The sequence below is a fragment of the Engraulis encrasicolus genome, chromosome 1, assembly GCF_034702125.1.
Source record: "Engraulis encrasicolus isolate BLACKSEA-1 chromosome 1, IST_EnEncr_1.0, whole genome shotgun sequence".
NCBI lineage: Eukaryota > Metazoa > Chordata > Actinopteri > Clupeiformes > Engraulidae > Engraulis > Engraulis encrasicolus.
Genome location: NC_085857.1, coordinates 8668722 through 8687200, shown reverse-complemented (window position 1 = coordinate 8687200; position 18479 = coordinate 8668722). Strand labels below are relative to the sequence as shown.

Below are 18479 nucleotides of genomic sequence, written 5' to 3'. Positions count from 1 at the left end.
ATTAGGCGGAATTTAGCACATTTTTGTTGGTTCCTGAGAACCTTTTGGGAGGGACTTGATCAGACACATCTGTCAACACTGGGTAGGAGGAGCAGACGACTCCTATTGCAGTGAGGTCGGGAGGGAGCTTTATGGATACGACCTGTTAACAACATGTCCATGGACAACAAACCCCATGTGTTGATGTTGCCCATGGACACCCCATGATGGTGATTTCACAAAGTGAAAGGAAAGCAACTGCTGCACACGGCCAGTGAATCGGGGAAACAGCTCCTCAGTGAATCAGTGCCCCGCACAAATAATCAGCTCAGTGATCTGTGTCAGCTGGATGGGATGGGATTGGATGGGATGGGGTGGCCCCTGTGGACAGAGAACTAATTGGGGCCGCGATCAGACCAGATGAGTCTGCATGACATTTGGGCAGGGCAGGGGGGTATGAGGGGGGCCATTAGGGAGATCTGGGGTGCGGAGGGAGGGTGTGACCTCTCAGCCAGCCCCACCAGCTGGGACCGTCTGTATCTTTTGTCCTGTCACTCACAGACATAGACGTAACACACACACACACACACACATGCATAGAGGCCGCACAAGCACACTTAACCATACATACACAAACACACACAGACATAGACGTAATACACACGCACATGAATTGAGGCCGCACTTGATTGGAAGGACTTGAAACGTAGAGTACTTGTGACTTGCAAATGACTGACTTGGTCTAATCTCTGTTCTCCTTCCCTCCACCAGGTGGCAGCCCGTGTCGAGCGAGGAGCTGCTGGTGAGCTGCGGCTTCGTGCTCTGCAAGGGCCTGGTGTCGCGTCTCGACCTGACGTCCGTCCTGCTGGGCTCGGGCCCGCAGCAGCAGCGCCTCTTCTCCTTCCTGTCGCTGGCCTGGGGCTTCGTGGCCGACGTGGACATTGAGAGCGAGAAGTACCGGCACGTGGGGGCGGCGCGCTTCACCGTGGGCACGCTGGTGCGCCTGGCCTCCCTGCGCGTGTACCAGGGCAAGCTGGCCTACCTGCCTGCTGCCGAGACGGGCGGCCACGGGCGCGGGCACCACCCCCCGCCGCGACGGTCAATGGTGGCGTCGTCGTCATCGTCCGGCTTCCCATCATCCCCCACCACCGCCATCACTACCACTACAACTACCTCAGAGTCGCTAGCCGAGCTATCGGGGTCCGTGTCGACGTCAACTCAGCTGTCGGACGCCTCCTCCTCCTCCTCAAACTCCTCGTCCCTGGCGGCTCCCCCGTGTCCCGCGTCGACGTCACTGTCACCATCACCATCACCCGACCAGAATGTCACCAACACTTTCCACAACTACTGTAACTCCAACAACGCTTTCAAGTCCACCAAGGGACGCAGCGGTGGGGAGGTGGGGACCCACCCCACAACGACCACAATGTCGTCGTCATTGTCGTCATCGGCATCCCCCCACGGCGGCCCTACGGACTCGCTCCTGGTGCCGCTGGACCAGCCGGTGCCGGCCCACTGGACCGTGGTTCCGGAGGAGGACTTCGTTCTGGTGCTGGCCATGTACCAGTCGCACCTGGCCGAGGACCTGCTGGCGGCGCCGGAGTCCGCCATGGAGGACGGCCTCATCCACCTGTTCTACGTCAAGGCGGGCATCTCGCGCGCCACCTTGCTCCGCCTCTTCCTGGCGATGGAGAAGGGCGCGCACGTGGCCACCGACTGCCCGCACCTGGTCTACGAGAGGGTGCGGGCGCTGAGGCTGGAGCCGCACTCGGCGAAAGGGACGATCACGGTGGACGGGGAGCTGGTGGAGTACGGGCCGGTGCAGGCACAGGTGCACGGCGGTCTGGCGCGACTCGTAGCCAGCTGAAGACAAGGGGGCTTTACAGTTGGAGGAGACACTGAATCCGTTACCAGAGAGTCTTATACGAGAGAGAGATACATCAGGCTCGTTCTTTTGCGGTACCCATGTGATGTAGGGGGGAACGCCCCCTTTACGAGACCTGCGGTTAGGAGACCTTTGGAGTCTTGAGGTTAAAGGTGGGGTTGCAGTTATGAAATCACGTTGGGGAAACTCCCCCAGGAATCTAAGGTTCCACATAGACTCCTGTGAGCCTGCGGAACCCTCAACGTGATGTCATAATAGTACATTTTCTTAAACTGGTTAACCTGCAACTCCACCTTTAAGAATAAATGGAGTCCCCTTAGCGCTGTAGATGGCGGTAGCGCACGTCTTGTGCAAACACCACGAAAAGAAGAGAAGAAGAAGAAGGAGGGGACAACGCCCCCTTAGGAGACCGAATTTGAGCACACTACTTTGCATTGGATGGGCGCAGTTTGACAAATCTTTCTCTCCTAGACGATGTTTGATCCTTACCACGTTTCCTTGATTGCACATTGCACCATACTCATGAACGGCCATCCGGGTACTTTGCTCGTAAATGTGCGTTACGCCCCTTTATGGGTGAAAACAAACCAAATGTCTCATCAACTTACATGCTACATCGGCTTGTCTAAATGAACTCAGTCCATGCTTCAGCCACGGCTGTTTGGCTCTATTATTTGAACAGCCGGCAACACAACACGTTTTCGGCATGTTGCGCGTGAACAACGCTAGTCTACAGGTCCGTATCTTTCGTTTATTAAACCCCAACATCACCAATTGACTTGCATGGGTTGTTTTCCCCCACAAATGGGCGTAACGCACATGGAAAACGTCACGCCGTTCATAAGTATACCAGGTCCTTGCAAGGTACTATGGGTAATCATCATTAGTCCCCCACACAATTAAAGGAACAGTCCACTTCATTTCAGGAAATTGCTCATATTGTACTTAAGCATAGTTGCAGTACTTTTTTTGACCATTTCCTACACAGTATCCCTTTAAGCCATGGTAAAATATGAGAATACATAGAAACCTAGCAAGGGAAGTCTATGTAAACAAACAAAATATCATCAAATCATGTACTAACCACTTTAAAATGAATGTGAAATTCACCAGAGTGCAAAACGGCTATTTAATTCCATCCAGTGATCCCTTGTGCCTTGATGCTATTGGCTCCATTGACTTCCAGTGATTATGCTAAGCTATGCTAATGATTTTATACTTCTATACTAATAAATCAAAGTAGTGATGAGAAGAAAATTATACACACAACACATCCATTATACATATTTGGAATTACTACAAATATTTGAAAATCAAAAAAAAAGGGGGGACTGTTCCTTTAAGGGCCTCTGCACACTGGTTCGCAGCAGGCTTGTACGAAATTCGGAATTGACTGAATTTGAATTCAAAGTAATGCCATAATATGAACACTAGGTGGTGGTGTTCTATGTGCTCTCAATGGGTGGTGTAGCTTAAATTCAAAGAAATTCAAGGTAATGACACCACCTAGTGTTTGTATTATGGCATTACTTTGAATTCAAATTCAGTCAATTCGGAATTTCGTACAAGCCTGGTTCGCACAGCACTACAGAGCACTATCGGTTTTGACCATTTCGGTCAGCACACTAGCGCCAACGTAGCCTGGCTCTCGCTGACGGTGCGTGTGTGTAGCTCTGGAGTCTCCTGGTGGAGAGCTACACAAACTTCCGTCTGGAACACTGCTGTTGGCATTGCTGCCTCCGGACAGAAAATATCCGGAGCATTTATATCAACGGCAGCTCGCATTAATGAATCACGGGACAGATTATATAGCCTACTATACTGACTCTTTGGAGTTGAACAGAAAACGTTTTTGGAGGAATTTGTGGGTGGTGAGTAGCAATATGCACCATTTGTTTTGTGACTCGAAAACGGCATGCTAACTTCAGTGCTACCATACCTACGTAGTTTGTGTACACAAACGCACCGTCTATGACAACCAGGCTAGCGCCCACGTGCTATAACAAGGAATAGCTAATTTCATCATAGCAGAGCATGGACAATCAATGGGTAACTCAGACAAAATAACTCTCCAGTCCTGAAAGTAATGGGCAGCCAACGTCCAGTGAGCGGACATCGGTAACGCTGTGCGGGGTTGTATTGACAACAGTGGAATCGAACGTTTGCCGAACTTTGTCATAACCGGTGTGTGGACTGCAGTGGGGAGGCGCTGACACGTTGGATGTCCAATGCAGACGGCAGGGGAGAAAACAAGTGGCTCCTATTGCACATCCCTGTTGCATTGCTGCAGCCTGGCGCATACACGGCCGCTGATGCTGTCACATCACCAATGACCTCATCAGTCACTCCAAAAAGCTACGGCCGAATCCTCAAAATGTTTACTTACTAACTTCACTCTTTGATAATCAGCATGATGGTGGTGGATTCCTGCATACAAGATTTCCATGACGAAAGACGGAAGTAAGGGAAGTAGATTGGGAAGTAGCCTACTCAGAATGTTAAAACCGCTTTTCACCCTGGAAAGGGGTCGGTACAGTGCACTGTTCGTTTAGGGAACAAAAATCCCATAACTAACACTCTCGATAGTACTACGTACATCAAGCCTGAGATAAGTCAACATCTCAGACATGGCCTATGACTGCTGGAGTTGGAAAAACATTGAGCTCCCTGCTGCTTTAAAGGAAAAGTGCAATTAGGTTCAGTCCTGTGGAAGATGCATATTCTGCCAGTCGGCAAAATGTTTAAGGAAACGACGAGGCACATTCTAAACGACGAGGCACATTCTAATATGATTCCGAGACACCAAAAATAACATGAGCATTCTGGCCCTGCAAAAAAAAACATGTCTCACTCTGTAACCCAGACAAGTCACACCTGACATTCCTGACACTCCTGAAAGATGGTGTGGTGGTGCCTGCCGCATACATGGATTTGACCCCGGTCTAAATGCACATGTATCATTGTTAAATGCCTCTGGAAGACATTTTATAAGATGTTTATTTCTATTTTTCTACAGATTTTTCTCTTCTTCTTCTTCTTCTTGCTACATTCTATTTCTCCTCCGTCCTCCTCCCCTTCCTCATCCCTCCATCTCTCCCATAATCCCTTGCAGTATAACCCTGAATACAGGGCTGGCCTAGGGGAGAAATAGGGCCCGGGCACTTTTGGCTTAAAGGGGCCCCTCATGGGGGAGAAATAGGGCACGGGCACTTTTGGTTTAAAGGGGCTCCTCATAATTAGCAGCGCAGAACTGACTCACCGGTGGGCCCTGCACCCTCGTGGGCCCCTATTTTCAGAAATGTTTTTTTTTTCTTTTTTTTTCTTACATTTCTGAAAATAGGGGCCCACGAGGGTGCAGGGCCCACTGGGAAATGCCCGGTATGCCAGATGGCCAGTCCAGCCCTGCCTAGGGTTGCCACATTTCAGTGGTAAAAAATCCGGACACACTGATGTGCGAGCACGAACCATTTATGATATGTGTTATTTCAATGGGGTAATATGAAGCCGTGCATTATAAAAAAAATGGGACAGTCCAGGAATTTACCCGGACAGACCATAAAAACCGGGACAATCCAGAAAAAATCTGGCATGTGGCAACACTAGCCCTTCCTGAATAAGTCACACTCCTCCTCTTCTTCGCCGCCCTGGACCCCGTTTCTCTACAGTGTCGTTGCTAACTAGTTAGCAACTTAGTAAGTTGCAAATGGGAAATTGCATTGCAACCAAGTAAGTAACTTAGATAGCAACGACACTGTCGAGAAACGCACCCCTGGGCAATGATGAATGTGTACTGTAGTCACTGCAGTGTGTTTACTAAGGAATCGGGATCTTCAGGCATTCACCACTCACAACAACCTACTCGCTATATATGCTGTCTGATTTGATAAACCTCGAGCACTCAGCAGGAAGAGAAAGATAAGCGATTTAAGACTTAGCATTCCTTCACAAGGTTGCCTGCAGTTTTTTTTTTTTAAATGCATAGTATATAAAATGAACTGACTGATCTGTCATATTGCAGTAAATCCATGTCTTTATGTTATTTCGTTTTGTTGTTGTTTGTTTTTGTTTTAATAATTCAGTGGACTTGATGTCATTTGAACTTGAATCGTTGTTGCTCGTCGTCATCAATCTGTAGATGTTTTTAATCCCTGTCGTGTTCTATTGTATTTTCTTTTTGCCATTGAAGGCTGTGTGACTCACCGAGTTGTGAGCTAGTTTTAGCTGAAGGCCAGCTGTGAGTGGGTGCGTCCACTTTGCGTCCTCCTCCACTTGTGCTTGTGCTTGTGGCCTCGTACCAGGAAGTAATATGTCGTGATGATATCACTGACAACAATTGAGCTTTTACGAGATATTGAAATATAATGCTGTCAAGTCATTTTATCATTTGCAAACTGGATGGTGAATGAAGAATAGTCCCCCAAAAAATTGTTTTGGGCAGGCTGACAGCGGGGAAACTTAATTGCTTTCTCCAAGGAGACGGGACATCAGCAAAACGTGAGGCCACAAGCACAAGTGGAGGACGCAAGGTTGCATATTGGAACGCACTCACTGAGACGTGAGCTAGCTGAAGGCCAGCAGTGAGGCAGTGAGTTGGTGATGATGACGTCATGGCCTCCCTGCCCAGTGTTGCCAGATTGGGCTGTTTCCCGCCCAATTGGGCTGCTTAGGACCTTGTGCAGGTAAAAATGGCATTTAGCAGAAAAAAAACGCCAAATTTTTGCCATAGAAATCAATAGAATTGGGTGGGATTTTGAGCATTTTTTTGGACTGGAAATCATCAGCCTCATCTGGCAACCCTGTTCCTGCCTTCTCTTCTCTTCTTTCCCCTCCGATCCCACACAGTAGTTCCAACACTATATCAAATGGGACCAGAACGCCACTATGGGAGAAAGGAGAGGACAGGAGGAGAGAGGGGAGAGGAGCGGAGGGGGAGAAAGGAGAGGACAGGAGAGAGGGGAGAGGAGCGGAGGGGGAGCGCGGAGGGCGAGAGAGGAGAGAACAGGAGGAGGAGACGGGAGACAAGGAGGTGATGCTGGTCCACGTCCACCTTTGCATCTTGGCCTTTGTGTGTTTCCGGGGGCTTTTCCTGAATAGACTAGTCTTCATCTCGTGGTTTCAAATGCTAACTGACATCCCAGCAGCCAGCTCATCATCTTGCCTTAAGTAGTTATATTAGCCCCCTCCTCCACCTCTCTCCTCCTCCCCGTTTATTCTACCTCTCTCTCCCTCCCTCCATAACCATAACCACTCATCTATCTATCCCACCTCCCTCCCTTCCTCCTTCGTTTCCTAGCTGCCTCCACCACTGCCGTCTTCTCTGCAGAGGACTGTCCTCCCCCCACTCAGGGCAGCTGACAGCTTTTGCTGGGCCCAGGGCCAGGACAAAGTCAACTGAAAGGTCCTCCCCATCCAATACATATAATGTCATGAAAGCCCAATTTTGGGGCCCCTGTCTCCCTGGGGCGGGAAAACGGACCTCTTTGTCCCCCCCCACACACACACACCACCACCACCACCACCCTGTCGCCTTCCCTGCCCCCAATGACTATGTGGCACCCCACTGCCCCCCAACCCCAACCCTCCTCCCACCACCACAACAGCCGGTCTCATTTCCCCTCCACATTGATCCAACGATTGTGACAGGTGCAAAAAAAAAAAAAAAAAACCTGTCCTGTTATAACATGCTAAAGTTGATGAGCAGGGGCACAGACTGGGTGGTGTAGAGTAGACATTGGTGGTGTTTATGAATTTGGTTTTCAGATATTTTCTTTTGAGACGACGGCAAAACAAAACCCGCTCATTTTGGACGTCTGTCTGTATTGCCTTAAATCACTATGGGGTGAAGGAGGGGGGGAGGTGAAAAGGCGAAAGGTGGTGGCCTTGTTGGGTGGGGGTGGGGTGGGGGTATATATAGTAGATGGCTGTGGGTGCGTTCCAATATGCGACCTTGCGTCCTCCACTTGTGCTTGTGGCCTTATACCAGCAAGTAATATGTCATGATGACATCACTGACAACAGCATTATATCTCAATATCTTGCAAGAGCTCAATTGTAAAGTACTTTTCTCATTTGCAAACAGGATGGTGAATGAAGAATAGTCCCCCAAAAATTGTTGTGGCTAGGCTGACAGCAAGGAAACTTTATTGTTATCTCCACGGAGGAGGGGCCAGGAGGTGGGGTGAGGCCACAAGCACAAGTGGAGGAGGCAAGGTCACATATTGGCATGCACACTGTGTGGTTGATTAAACAAGTGCAACACACACAGCCTGAAGGGGTGGGATGTTGCAGGAGGGAGGGTATGAGAGCAGTGTTGCCAGATTGGGCGGTTACCTGCCCAATTGGGCTGCTTTGGGATGGCCGTCTGTGGGTAAAAACGGGAAAAATCGCCCATTTGATGTTTTTTTTTCTGCAGCTTTATACCCATAGAAATCAATGCAATTGGATGAAATTGGGCGAAATTAAGCACATCCTGGCGTTTTTATAGCACCTTTTGGGCGGGATTTGATCAAACACATCTGGCAACGCAGGCTGAGAGGGAGATATTGACTGGTGTTGAGAGCTGCATAAAGCAACAGCCCTCCACCAACACAGCTGCTATGGTGCTCTTCACCGACGTGGAGTGCGTTACAATATGCGACCTTGCCTCCTCCACTTGTGCTTGTCTCCTCGTACCAGGAGTCTTTTTCTCATTTGCAATCGGTATGGTGAATGAAAAACAGTCCCTCAAAAGTTGTTGTGGCTAGGCTGACAGCTGCGAAACTTTATCCAGGGAATCGTATATGAGAGGGAGAGAAAGCAGGCGGGTTCTTCTCCGGTATCCACTTTACGTCGGGTGAGCGCCCCTTTAGGAGACCTTCGATTAGGAGGCCTTCAGAGTCTTGAGGTAGATAATAAATGGAGTTCCCTTAGCGCTGTAGATGGCAGTAGCGCACGTCTTGTGCAAACACCACGAAAAGAGAAGAAGAAGGAGGGACAACGCCCCCTTAGGAGACCGAATTTTGAGCACACACTTTTGCATTGAGTGGGCGTGATTCGATTCCTCTTACTATATATCCAACCCAGAGCCGTCTAATAAGAGTTGCGCAAACCGGGGACCAGGAAGTCGGTTGGTGATGTGATTCGCGTAGATTAAAATGTTTCTTAACAGTAAACTTCTGTTCGTTGGAAACTAACACAGAACCATCACATACCAAACAAAGATTAAGTACAAACAAATTACATTACCTTTACCACATTTTCTGTGTTCTACGGCCACCTCCTAGAACTAAGTAACTTCTAATAGAACTAAAGTCAATGGGGATTTCCATGTTAACGCTCCGTGAGGCTCCATGAAAGCCGCCATTGCTGTGGAAAGATTGGTCCATAGAGGTCTATGGGAGTGACGTAACTCTGTTATTAGATGGCTCTGATCCAACCTGTGCTTAATCGTTTTCTCCACGGAGGAGGGGCCAGGTGGTGGGACGAGGAGACAAGCACAAGTGGAGGAAGCAAGGGCGCATATTGGAACGCACTCATTGTCTTCACACTGGGCGGGTCAGAGGCCGCGAACCCTGGCACACGCCGGTGGACTGGAGCGGTGGTGGCTATATCTTTGAGTGCTCTCTCTCTGAGTAACACCAGGGAACATTGATACAATGCTGCAGTCATTGTGAACATGAATTATGGTTTGTATAAAAATGGAAAACTAGACCACGGGGACCATTTGCAACTCTGCGGTCATCATTAAAATGAGTTGTGTTTTTGGGGCATAAAATGGGGAAAACGTTTTTGTGTGTGTATGTGTGTGTGTGGCGTTTTTTTTGACTAGGGGATGGGCAGACCACCAATGACAGGCATGGGCGAGGTCTCGAGGTTACTCTGCCTCTCCTATGGGATTCACTTGTCCTCGTGGCGTGTCGTGTGCCTGATCTGGCAGACTACCGCCCAATCTGGCAACACTGTGTCATAGACCCTCCCTCCTACAACCCCCACCCCACCCCATCTCACCTTCAGGCTGTGTGTGTTGCACTTGTTTAATCAACCACATAGCAAGGAAGAGGGAAGGAGTTGGCCAATAGTTAGACAAGATGGCAGATCAGACGATTCCATTTTATTTTTTGTTTGTTTGGGTTTTTTTGTTTTGTTTTTTGCTTTTGTCTACAAATTGCAAGTAGATCTTTTGACTGTTTGCAAAGATGTGTATTTACTGTACAGTCAAACCTTCCATCAGACAGGATGGAACATCATCTACGTTGGTTCTTTTTGTCTACCTTTTTGTTAGTCAAAAAGCAACTTGCAAAGAAGTGTCTTGACTGTAGGCTACTGCACATGATATATGCACCTTTTTACAACATTAAAAATTCCTAAGATGTTGTCAAAGACAGGCAGAAAAAAAAACCTTACAGAAATTTCTCCAGAAAGATGTTTCAGTTCTGTACCTCGTAATCACAACTGATAAACAGGTTAGAATACGTTTTTTGTTTGTTTGTTTGTTCTTTTAATGTAAACTTGGACATGATTAATAGAATGGAGGGAAAAGAGACCTGTGTGGTGAAGGTTTTCAGTGCATCTTACAAGTTTCAAATGAACATAGCGGTCAAGAAGCACAAGGACATAACTCATGTTTAAGAAGTGGCAAGTGGAAAGCTGAGCTGAGGTGACCCAGTGCTGTTCCTACTGTGAAAACTGCTTCTGTAGTACTGACCAATCTCTGGTTTGACAAACTAGGCATCCAAAGCAAAAAAAAAACAAAAAAAGTCTGTAATCTATGCAAAAAAAGGGGGTAAAAAATAGAAACTGCATTTATGTTATGTTGTTTGTTGTTGTCTGCGTATGTATGTGGGCTACTGTGGTCCTTTTTTGTTTGTTTGGTGTGCCTTCCTGCAGCGCCCTCTACTGGCTGGAGGACAACTAGCAGTTTACCAAGAGGAGTGCAGTCACATCTTCTCACCACCACAGCCAACCTGCAGTGGTCAGCACACGCTCCTCATCTTGACTTAAGGGGAGCGACTTCTGAACAATGACCAAAAAAAACAACAGTCCAGTTGTAGGCCTGCGGCGCCAGGTGTTGTAGGCCTGCGTTGCCAGGTGTGAAAGACAGCTGCACTGGTGGCCACTACTGGTGTTCGCTTCTCCCTGTTGCCTGAGGTTGGTAGCCTAGCCAGTGTTGCCAGATTGGGCGGGTGCCCGCCCAATTAAGCTACTTGGGATGAGTGTCTACGGGTAAAAACGGGACAAATTGGCCATTTGGTGGCTTTTTCAGCCGTTTTGGGCTCATAGAAGTCAATGTAATTTGTTGAATTAGGGCGGAATTTAGTGCATTTTTGGCGGTTTTTGAGAACCTTTTGGGCGGGATTTGATCACACATCTGGCAACACTGAGCCTAGGCTACTAAAGAAGTTCATATGGATCCAGACAGCATTGGACAACTCCATGTCCTACCTACCGGATGCAACCATCATTTCAAGCCCAGCTGACCTTTTATTTCCAAAAAGAAAAGAAAAGGAAAAAAATGCTACTGTAAGAGGGACCTGATTGCTGTTTTTGTGGTTTACAATGGTTCTTTGGGGAAATACAAAATATTATTCAGGTGTGTGTGTTTGTGAAGGGAACAGAACTGAACTGTCATTTCTACTTTTTCGGATGATTTAAGCCATTTTCTTGGACACTGTCTAATAAGAGTTCTATTTTTCAACCTTACCAAAAATGTCTATTTTTTTGTAGAAGAAAGCCAAAAAAAAAATGTTGGACCTTTGAAATTAAAGTGAAAACTACATGATCATATCTCGGCTATACTGTGGTGCTTGGGGAACGTAGAGAAAGCATGAAATTTCTCTTAACCGTCTCAAAGCCTGATTATCATCGACATTCAAATCTCTTCGAGACTTGGTCTGACCAAGAGTATAACAATTAACATTTCCCAAACGGTATGGTTGCTAATTGCTAGTTTGCTCCCTGACAAAGTGGGAGGAGTTCCCATTTTTTCGGGAACCGAGAATCGTGTTTGTATTGGTCTTGGCCTGACTAGAGGCAACGCTGAAGGTGTGGCGTCACTAGGAGGGCACAGCCTGGCTACTTGACCGCAGCAACTTCAATGTTAAACGTAGTCAGGTCGGCAGGCTAACTCATGACTGCGGTTTTGAGCAATGAACCAGGCTGGGATTTTTATAAACCTCAGGAAGCTTTTACCAGTGTTTAGAGTTAATTCGTTGATTCAGATGATTAGGTTTATAGCTTGTTTAGACAACCTTTTCATGATATGCTAATTTTTTGAGATAGAAATTTTGGGTTTTCATGAGCTGTATGCCAGTCATCAATATTAAAACAATACAAGACCTGAAATATTTCAGTTGGTGTGCAATGAATCTAAAACATATGAAAGTTTATTTTTTATCATTACATTATGGGGAAAAAATGAACTTTAACACAGTATGCTAATTATTTGAGAAGGACCTGTATATATATATATATATATAACTTTATTTTATATATAGTCAGTCTGGACTTGTGTACAGAAGAAAATCAGGCTACAAATCATATTCTCGTTTATTTAGTTTGTTTACCAGCAACAGGCCACTGTGGAAATGTGAACATCATACAGTCAAGTCCGGTGGTGCATCTCGAAACCGTAGTTGCTAACTTCATTAGCTACTTTGTTGTTTGCAATGTATGCAATTTCCCATCGGCAACTACCCAAGCTGCTAACTAGCTAACAACTTTGCTTTCGAGAAACACACCCCTGGATGTGGAGCCCGTTCAGGCTTTAAAGCAACATAGTACATGCTTTGGCTGTTGTTGTCAGTCATATTTAGAGAAGTTTGCAGAGTACTGTACACATACACAGAAAGGGAAAGAAAGAAAGAAAGAAAAAGAAAAAAACAGAAGTCATTTTCATAGCTTCATGTGCTTGATAATTGTTTTTCAACGTCCCCGGACATGAGTTCACATTTCTGTTGTGTGTAGACAAGGAAAGCGATGCGGAAAAAAAAACAAGGAAAAAAGAACAACATGAGGGAGAGAACGGGATGAGATGTGTTACTGTGAAAACGTGCTCCTAGGAACAAATTGTGACCTGATTTCTGATGAAGAAAATTAGTGAAACCAAAGTGAATTTAAAGAAAAAAAGCATGTATGGCAGGTAAATGGATTAGGTGTGAATGGTGGGGACACATCCTTACCACTTTGGAGATGAACCAACTTATCCCCATCACCTTTTCCAAACAATATAATGGATTTAAAGTGTATTTAAAGAATAAAAGAAAAATAGGAAGTATGGCAGGTAAATTCCCATCTTCCAATCTTTTTTTTGCTGTGTGAACAGAAAACTGGAAGGAATGTAAAACAAGTATTTCAAAACAAGAAGTCACACCCCTTCATTGAATCCAAGGTTGGAGAGAAAAAAAAACACATTCAATGGGAGTGAGAGAAGAGGCTTTTTTTAGGACACCCAGTGTGTATTCCAATTTGCGACCTTGCGTCCTCCACTTGTGCTTGTGGCCTTGTACCAGGAAGTAAAACGTTGTGATATCACTGACAACATTATATTTCAATATCTCGCAAAAGCTCAATTGTAAAGTCATTTTCTCATTTGCAAACTGGATGGTCAATGAAGAATAGTCCCCCAAAAATTGTTGTGGTTAGAATGACAGCGGGGAAACTTAAATGTTTTTTTTTCTTCGGCTTATATTGAAGGCAGACACCTTTAGAACAAACCCCAGCTTCTTTAGGTCCCCTGAAATATAACTTAATTATATTGCAAATTTAATTTCTAAGATTCCTTTAAAAAAATAAAAACATGTCATATTTCATGTGAAGCTGCATAACATTAAAATTATATCAGAGACCCGATTAGACTACCTCAATGGCCATAAACCGCCCTTGAGATAAGGTTCCCCACCCCTGGCCCTTGAGACATAGGTTCCCCACCCCTGCGTTGCCCATTGCCAAATTTGATCTTTACATGAACGTTTACTGAGTAATAAACAAATATTTTCTAGTGTGGTCCATGTACAGTCATTTTTGCAGCTAAAAATGGATATTTTTGGAAATTCAAAATGGCGTACCATGGAGAAGATCCCCCTTTTCATGTATGAAAAGTGCATTTTTTCCAGTCATAATGAATACTTAGAATTTGATGGTGGTGGTAAGTATTCATGAAAAAGGTATCATTAGTTGTTTATTTTCAGAATTCATGCCGCCCATGCACTAAAGATCTCACACAGTGTCCCTTTAAAGTGGGGATGATGCAGCATTTTTTTCTTGATTCATCATTTCTTAACAGTGTAACTGCTGCTGCATTCCACTCATGTCTGCAATAAAGGTTGAGAAAGCCCCATTTAGGGAGCCCAAAAGTGAGGATGCGAATGCTCCACTGCATCCCCTTTTCCAGCACCTATGGCAGGGGTGGGGAACCTATGTCTCGAGGGCAGCAGGGGAGGGGAACCTATGTCTCGAGGGCAGCAGGGGTGGGGAACCTATGTCTCGAGGGCCGTTGAGGCCGTTTTATCCGGCTGCCGATATAATTTTTATGTTATTCAGCTTCACATGAAATATGACATTTTGTAAAGGAATCTTAGAAAATGCATTTGCAATACAATTAAGTTATATTCAGGGGACCTAGAGAAGGTGGTGTTTGTTTAAAAGGTGGCTGCCTTCAATATAGGCCTAAAGTGAAGGGGGGAAATCCTGATTTGTGTTCCTAGTACGGCCCTCGGAGGACTTTTACGGCCCTCGGATGAATTTGAAGTGGCCCCTCCAATGAAAAAGGTTCCCCACCCCTGACCTGGGGCATCAGCACCGGGCAGCATGGCGCTCTAGCACCCCCAAGAGGCTGGCCCGCATATAACGGCTTCATTACAACAGCAGCTTTTTAAAAATGTCATTTTAATAAGAGTGCTACATTGTTATTATAATACTGTCTTTATTTTATCATCATCATTAATATTATTAACATTATAAACACAAATGCAGCAAATCAAAAAAAAATATTAACAATATAATGAACAGGTAAAAACACAACAATGGCAGTCAGCGAGAACGGCATACGGCAAAATGCTGACAAATATTTCCAGTTGGCAAGAAGTGTTTTCTGTGATTAAGACCCATCATCTTCTGTAGTAGTCCTTTAAACGGGCAAACAAATATTTCACACATTTCCCCCTCTGTTATCGGACAAGCAGGCTTATAAGACTCATAAGAAACTCTGCCTTGCTTTTGTTTCGTTTTGTTTTTTTAAGACTAGACAACTTGACTGAGCCCCTCCCTCCTCTACGTAAGGCAGAGAGAAAGTGAACTGCTTGGAATTGGAAGTCAGCATTTAAGTCTTGTGGCAGATACCAAAGTGAAAAGCACACACACTAAACCATTCAAAATCATTTAAAAACCTTCGCACTATCGTTTTTTGTTTTGTTTTTGCTTTTCACAAACACTTCAGCTCATCTCTCGTACCAGGGATGTATGATTACAGACTTAACGAGAAGGAAAAAAAAAAAAAAAAACACGATGCAAATGACTAGCTAAAAAAATAAAGCTTGAAAATTGGCCATTTTGTTGGGTCACTCTGACTTCAAGTAAGGCAACATGAGAATGAATGGTGACGAACAGCAGTGTGGAAAATGGCGGTTATGTGATGGAGTCAAACAGCAGTGTGGAAAATGGCGGTTATATGATGGGGTCAAATGTAACATGCAAGGGGATAGATGACGTCTGAGACTGCACTGTAAAAATCAAAATGTGAAGGTTCCTGAAGGAAAGAATCGTTCAGAAACCTTAAAGTTCTGGGAAGAAGGAACCCCCAAAAGCTTTTCTGAAGAACCCCACAACGTTCTGGGAGGAACCTCCAGGGTTCCTTAGGGAACCATTGCAGGTCCTTCCACAGCAGCAATCAAAAGGTTTGTCAAAGAACCTTTGGGTTCATGGGTTGCCTGAGGAACCTTCTTGGAAACATCAGGGCTTCTTCCAAGAATCATTGTGTCACCTTTTTGGTTCCTCAGAGAACTTTTAGGCGTGCCTCGTCTCCACAGCGGCAAACTTTAAGATTCTTTTCATTTTTACAGCGTACAGTGCAGTGTCCCCTTGGAGAGGGCAGCCAACATACAGTACCCAAGCAAAACAAATAATATCCTGCCTTGCGTAGTTTTCAAGTGTGTCTTAGTTTAAAAAAAAAAAAAAGATGAGATGAGGATCAGTCAATGCATATACATAGAAAAACTTGGTATGAAATTGTTGAACATCTCCTCTCCCTCTCCTCTCCTCCCCTCCACAGTTGGGTCAAGAAGAGCAAATGGTGCATCAGAAAAGTGCGAAATGACATGTCTCTGGCCTTGAGCAATGTAAACTTTTTCACTTTAAAATGGCTGCATGATTTTCGATGCAAAAGGTGCCATGGAAAAATAACCAGGGCGGGCGGCTGTTGTCATTTGTGAAGCTCATTTGTGAGTCTGGGCAGTTTTTTCAAACAAACATTCTCATATGGGATCGATGGCATGAATGCATGCCAGGTAAAGCGTAAAGAGGATCAGGAGGGAATTTTTCCAACTTTGAAACGACTTCATTGTAGGGCGGCTTCCCCCCTCAAATTATGGTAACACTGTGGTAACAACTTCAAATCAAAACACAAACAGCAGAACAGGGTGTGAGGTGAACGAAATTTGAAAAGAAACAAAGATGGTCTTGCTGGGATAATGTCGTCCGTAACATTGGAACCAAAAGACTACAGTCTGGGCTACATTTTTTGTCATGGCAACTCTTATCAAAGCAAGATTGTGTGCGTTCCAATATGTGACCTTGCGTCCTCCGCTTGTGCTTGTGGCCTCGTACCAGGAAGTAATATGTCATGATGACATCACTGAGAACAGCATTAATATTTCAATATCTTACAAAAGCTCAATTGTAATGTCTTTTTCTCATTTGCAAACTGGATGGTGAAGGAATAGTCCACCAAAAATTGTTGTGGCTACACTGACAGCAGGGAAACATTATTGTTTTCTCCATGGAGGAGGGACTTAAGCAAAACGTGAGGCCACAAGCACAAGTGGAGGACGCAAGGTTGCATATTGGAACGCACACATCCAACTGCAGTGGTTCAGCAGGGCAGGGCAGTCGGTTGGTCTGCACGGTAACACTTTGCTTGACGCCGGTGTCATAAGCACGTCATTACAGTGTCATAATAGTGTCATGAAACTGTCATGGACATTGTGTTTATGACTTATCTATGTCATAAGCATTTCATGACCTTGGGTTGTCTATGCCATAACCGAATGTCACTTAAGGCCAACAGTCCTAAAATGTTTGTGACATGGACATAATGTTTATGACACGTGCATAACTGTGCTATGACACTATTATGACACTGTACTTGATGCCGGTGTCATAAGCATGTCATTAAAGTGTTACCACTGCACTAACTCTGTGTAAACCCCAAGTTGTATGTGGCAGCAGCTGGATGGATGTCCAGTCAGGGACTCGTGTTAACCTCCCACAGCTATGCGCAGTTAGAACCAACCAATCAACTGCAGTGATGGCTTAGGTCCAACCAATCAGCTACAGGATTGATGAGTTAGGACCAATCAAATCAACTACAGCAGTGAGTGATGGGGTTAGTAGTACCAACCAATCAACTTTTCGATTGACATCAATGGTCCTCGACTCTCCTCTGCCCCTTTCCTTCAAACTCCTTAAAAAGCTGCACCGTAAAAACATTCGGATTTTACATCACACAGGAAAATAGCTCAATGAAGGCTCACAAGCTGATGGCTCAGTAAAAAAAAGAAAGAAAAAAACAAAACAAAAAAAACGATCACAACCAACAAATCTCAGCAAGGTCCCTTTTTTCATTCGGCCACTTCTCTTCTCCACTTCTCCTTGGGGATACAACTGTGGCTGGGCCAAACGATGCACACTCTTTAGTCCATGCGCCTAAACTACAAAGCTGGTTCAGGAGTAAGTCAGGTTAAGTCAAGAGGTAAATCATCTAATAGAAGAGCCTGGAGTTCTGTAAATGAGGACTCCAAGCTCTTCTATTAGATGATTTACCTCTTAACTTATGGCTAATTCTTTTGAAACTCGATTGTCGGAAACTCCGGCTTCCGCCTCGGAAAAGTGCAATAGAATGGGTACTCAAATCGGGGTTCCGAGACACAAACTCGGAGCACTTCGGTGTACTCCGAGCTCGTTTAACATTAGTGTTTTCAGACGTTTGTATTGTCCCCAGCCGTTGCAATAGAACGCATTTGCAGCGGTTGTCGGGAGAACAACCTCGGCTCTACCGACAGCCGAGTTTCAAAACAATGGGCCATTAACATGAGGACTCCAGGCTCTTCTATTAGGTGATTTACCTCTCTGTTAACTTAACCTGGTTTACTCCTGAACCAGCTTTGCGGTGTAGGCCCCATGTTTCCCTGAGTGACCAAAGGATGAAGCATGGATTATAAACACATGAGGGGGGGCCAGGGGGCGCGAAGGGGGGCGGTGATTGGGTGTTTCAGTAAGTCCCCCCCCCCCACCTTTTAGCTTATGTTCAGAATGCTCCAGGACAACTCAGAATGGGATTCAAAAAGCGTGATGGGGATGGTGGTGGTGGTGGTGGTGGGCGTTGGGGGGGTTGACTCAAAGTTTGGCATTTCAGTTACTAAGACAT

General features: G+C 45.5%; 1 protein-coding gene across 1 annotated transcript in view; it reads left to right on the top strand.

Moving 5' to 3' along the window:
- Positions 1–2792, top strand: part of LOC134447063 (sphingosine kinase 1) — a 66424-nt gene extending 63632 nt beyond the window's left edge. The window contains exon 5 of the mRNA XM_063196352.1: positions 751–2792. Within this exon, the coding sequence (XP_063052422.1) occupies positions 751–1846 (1096 nt within the window). The 3' untranslated portion in view covers positions 1847–2792. The remainder of the gene's footprint in view (positions 1–750) is intronic.
- The last annotated feature ends 15687 nt before the right edge of the window (positions 2793–18479 follow it).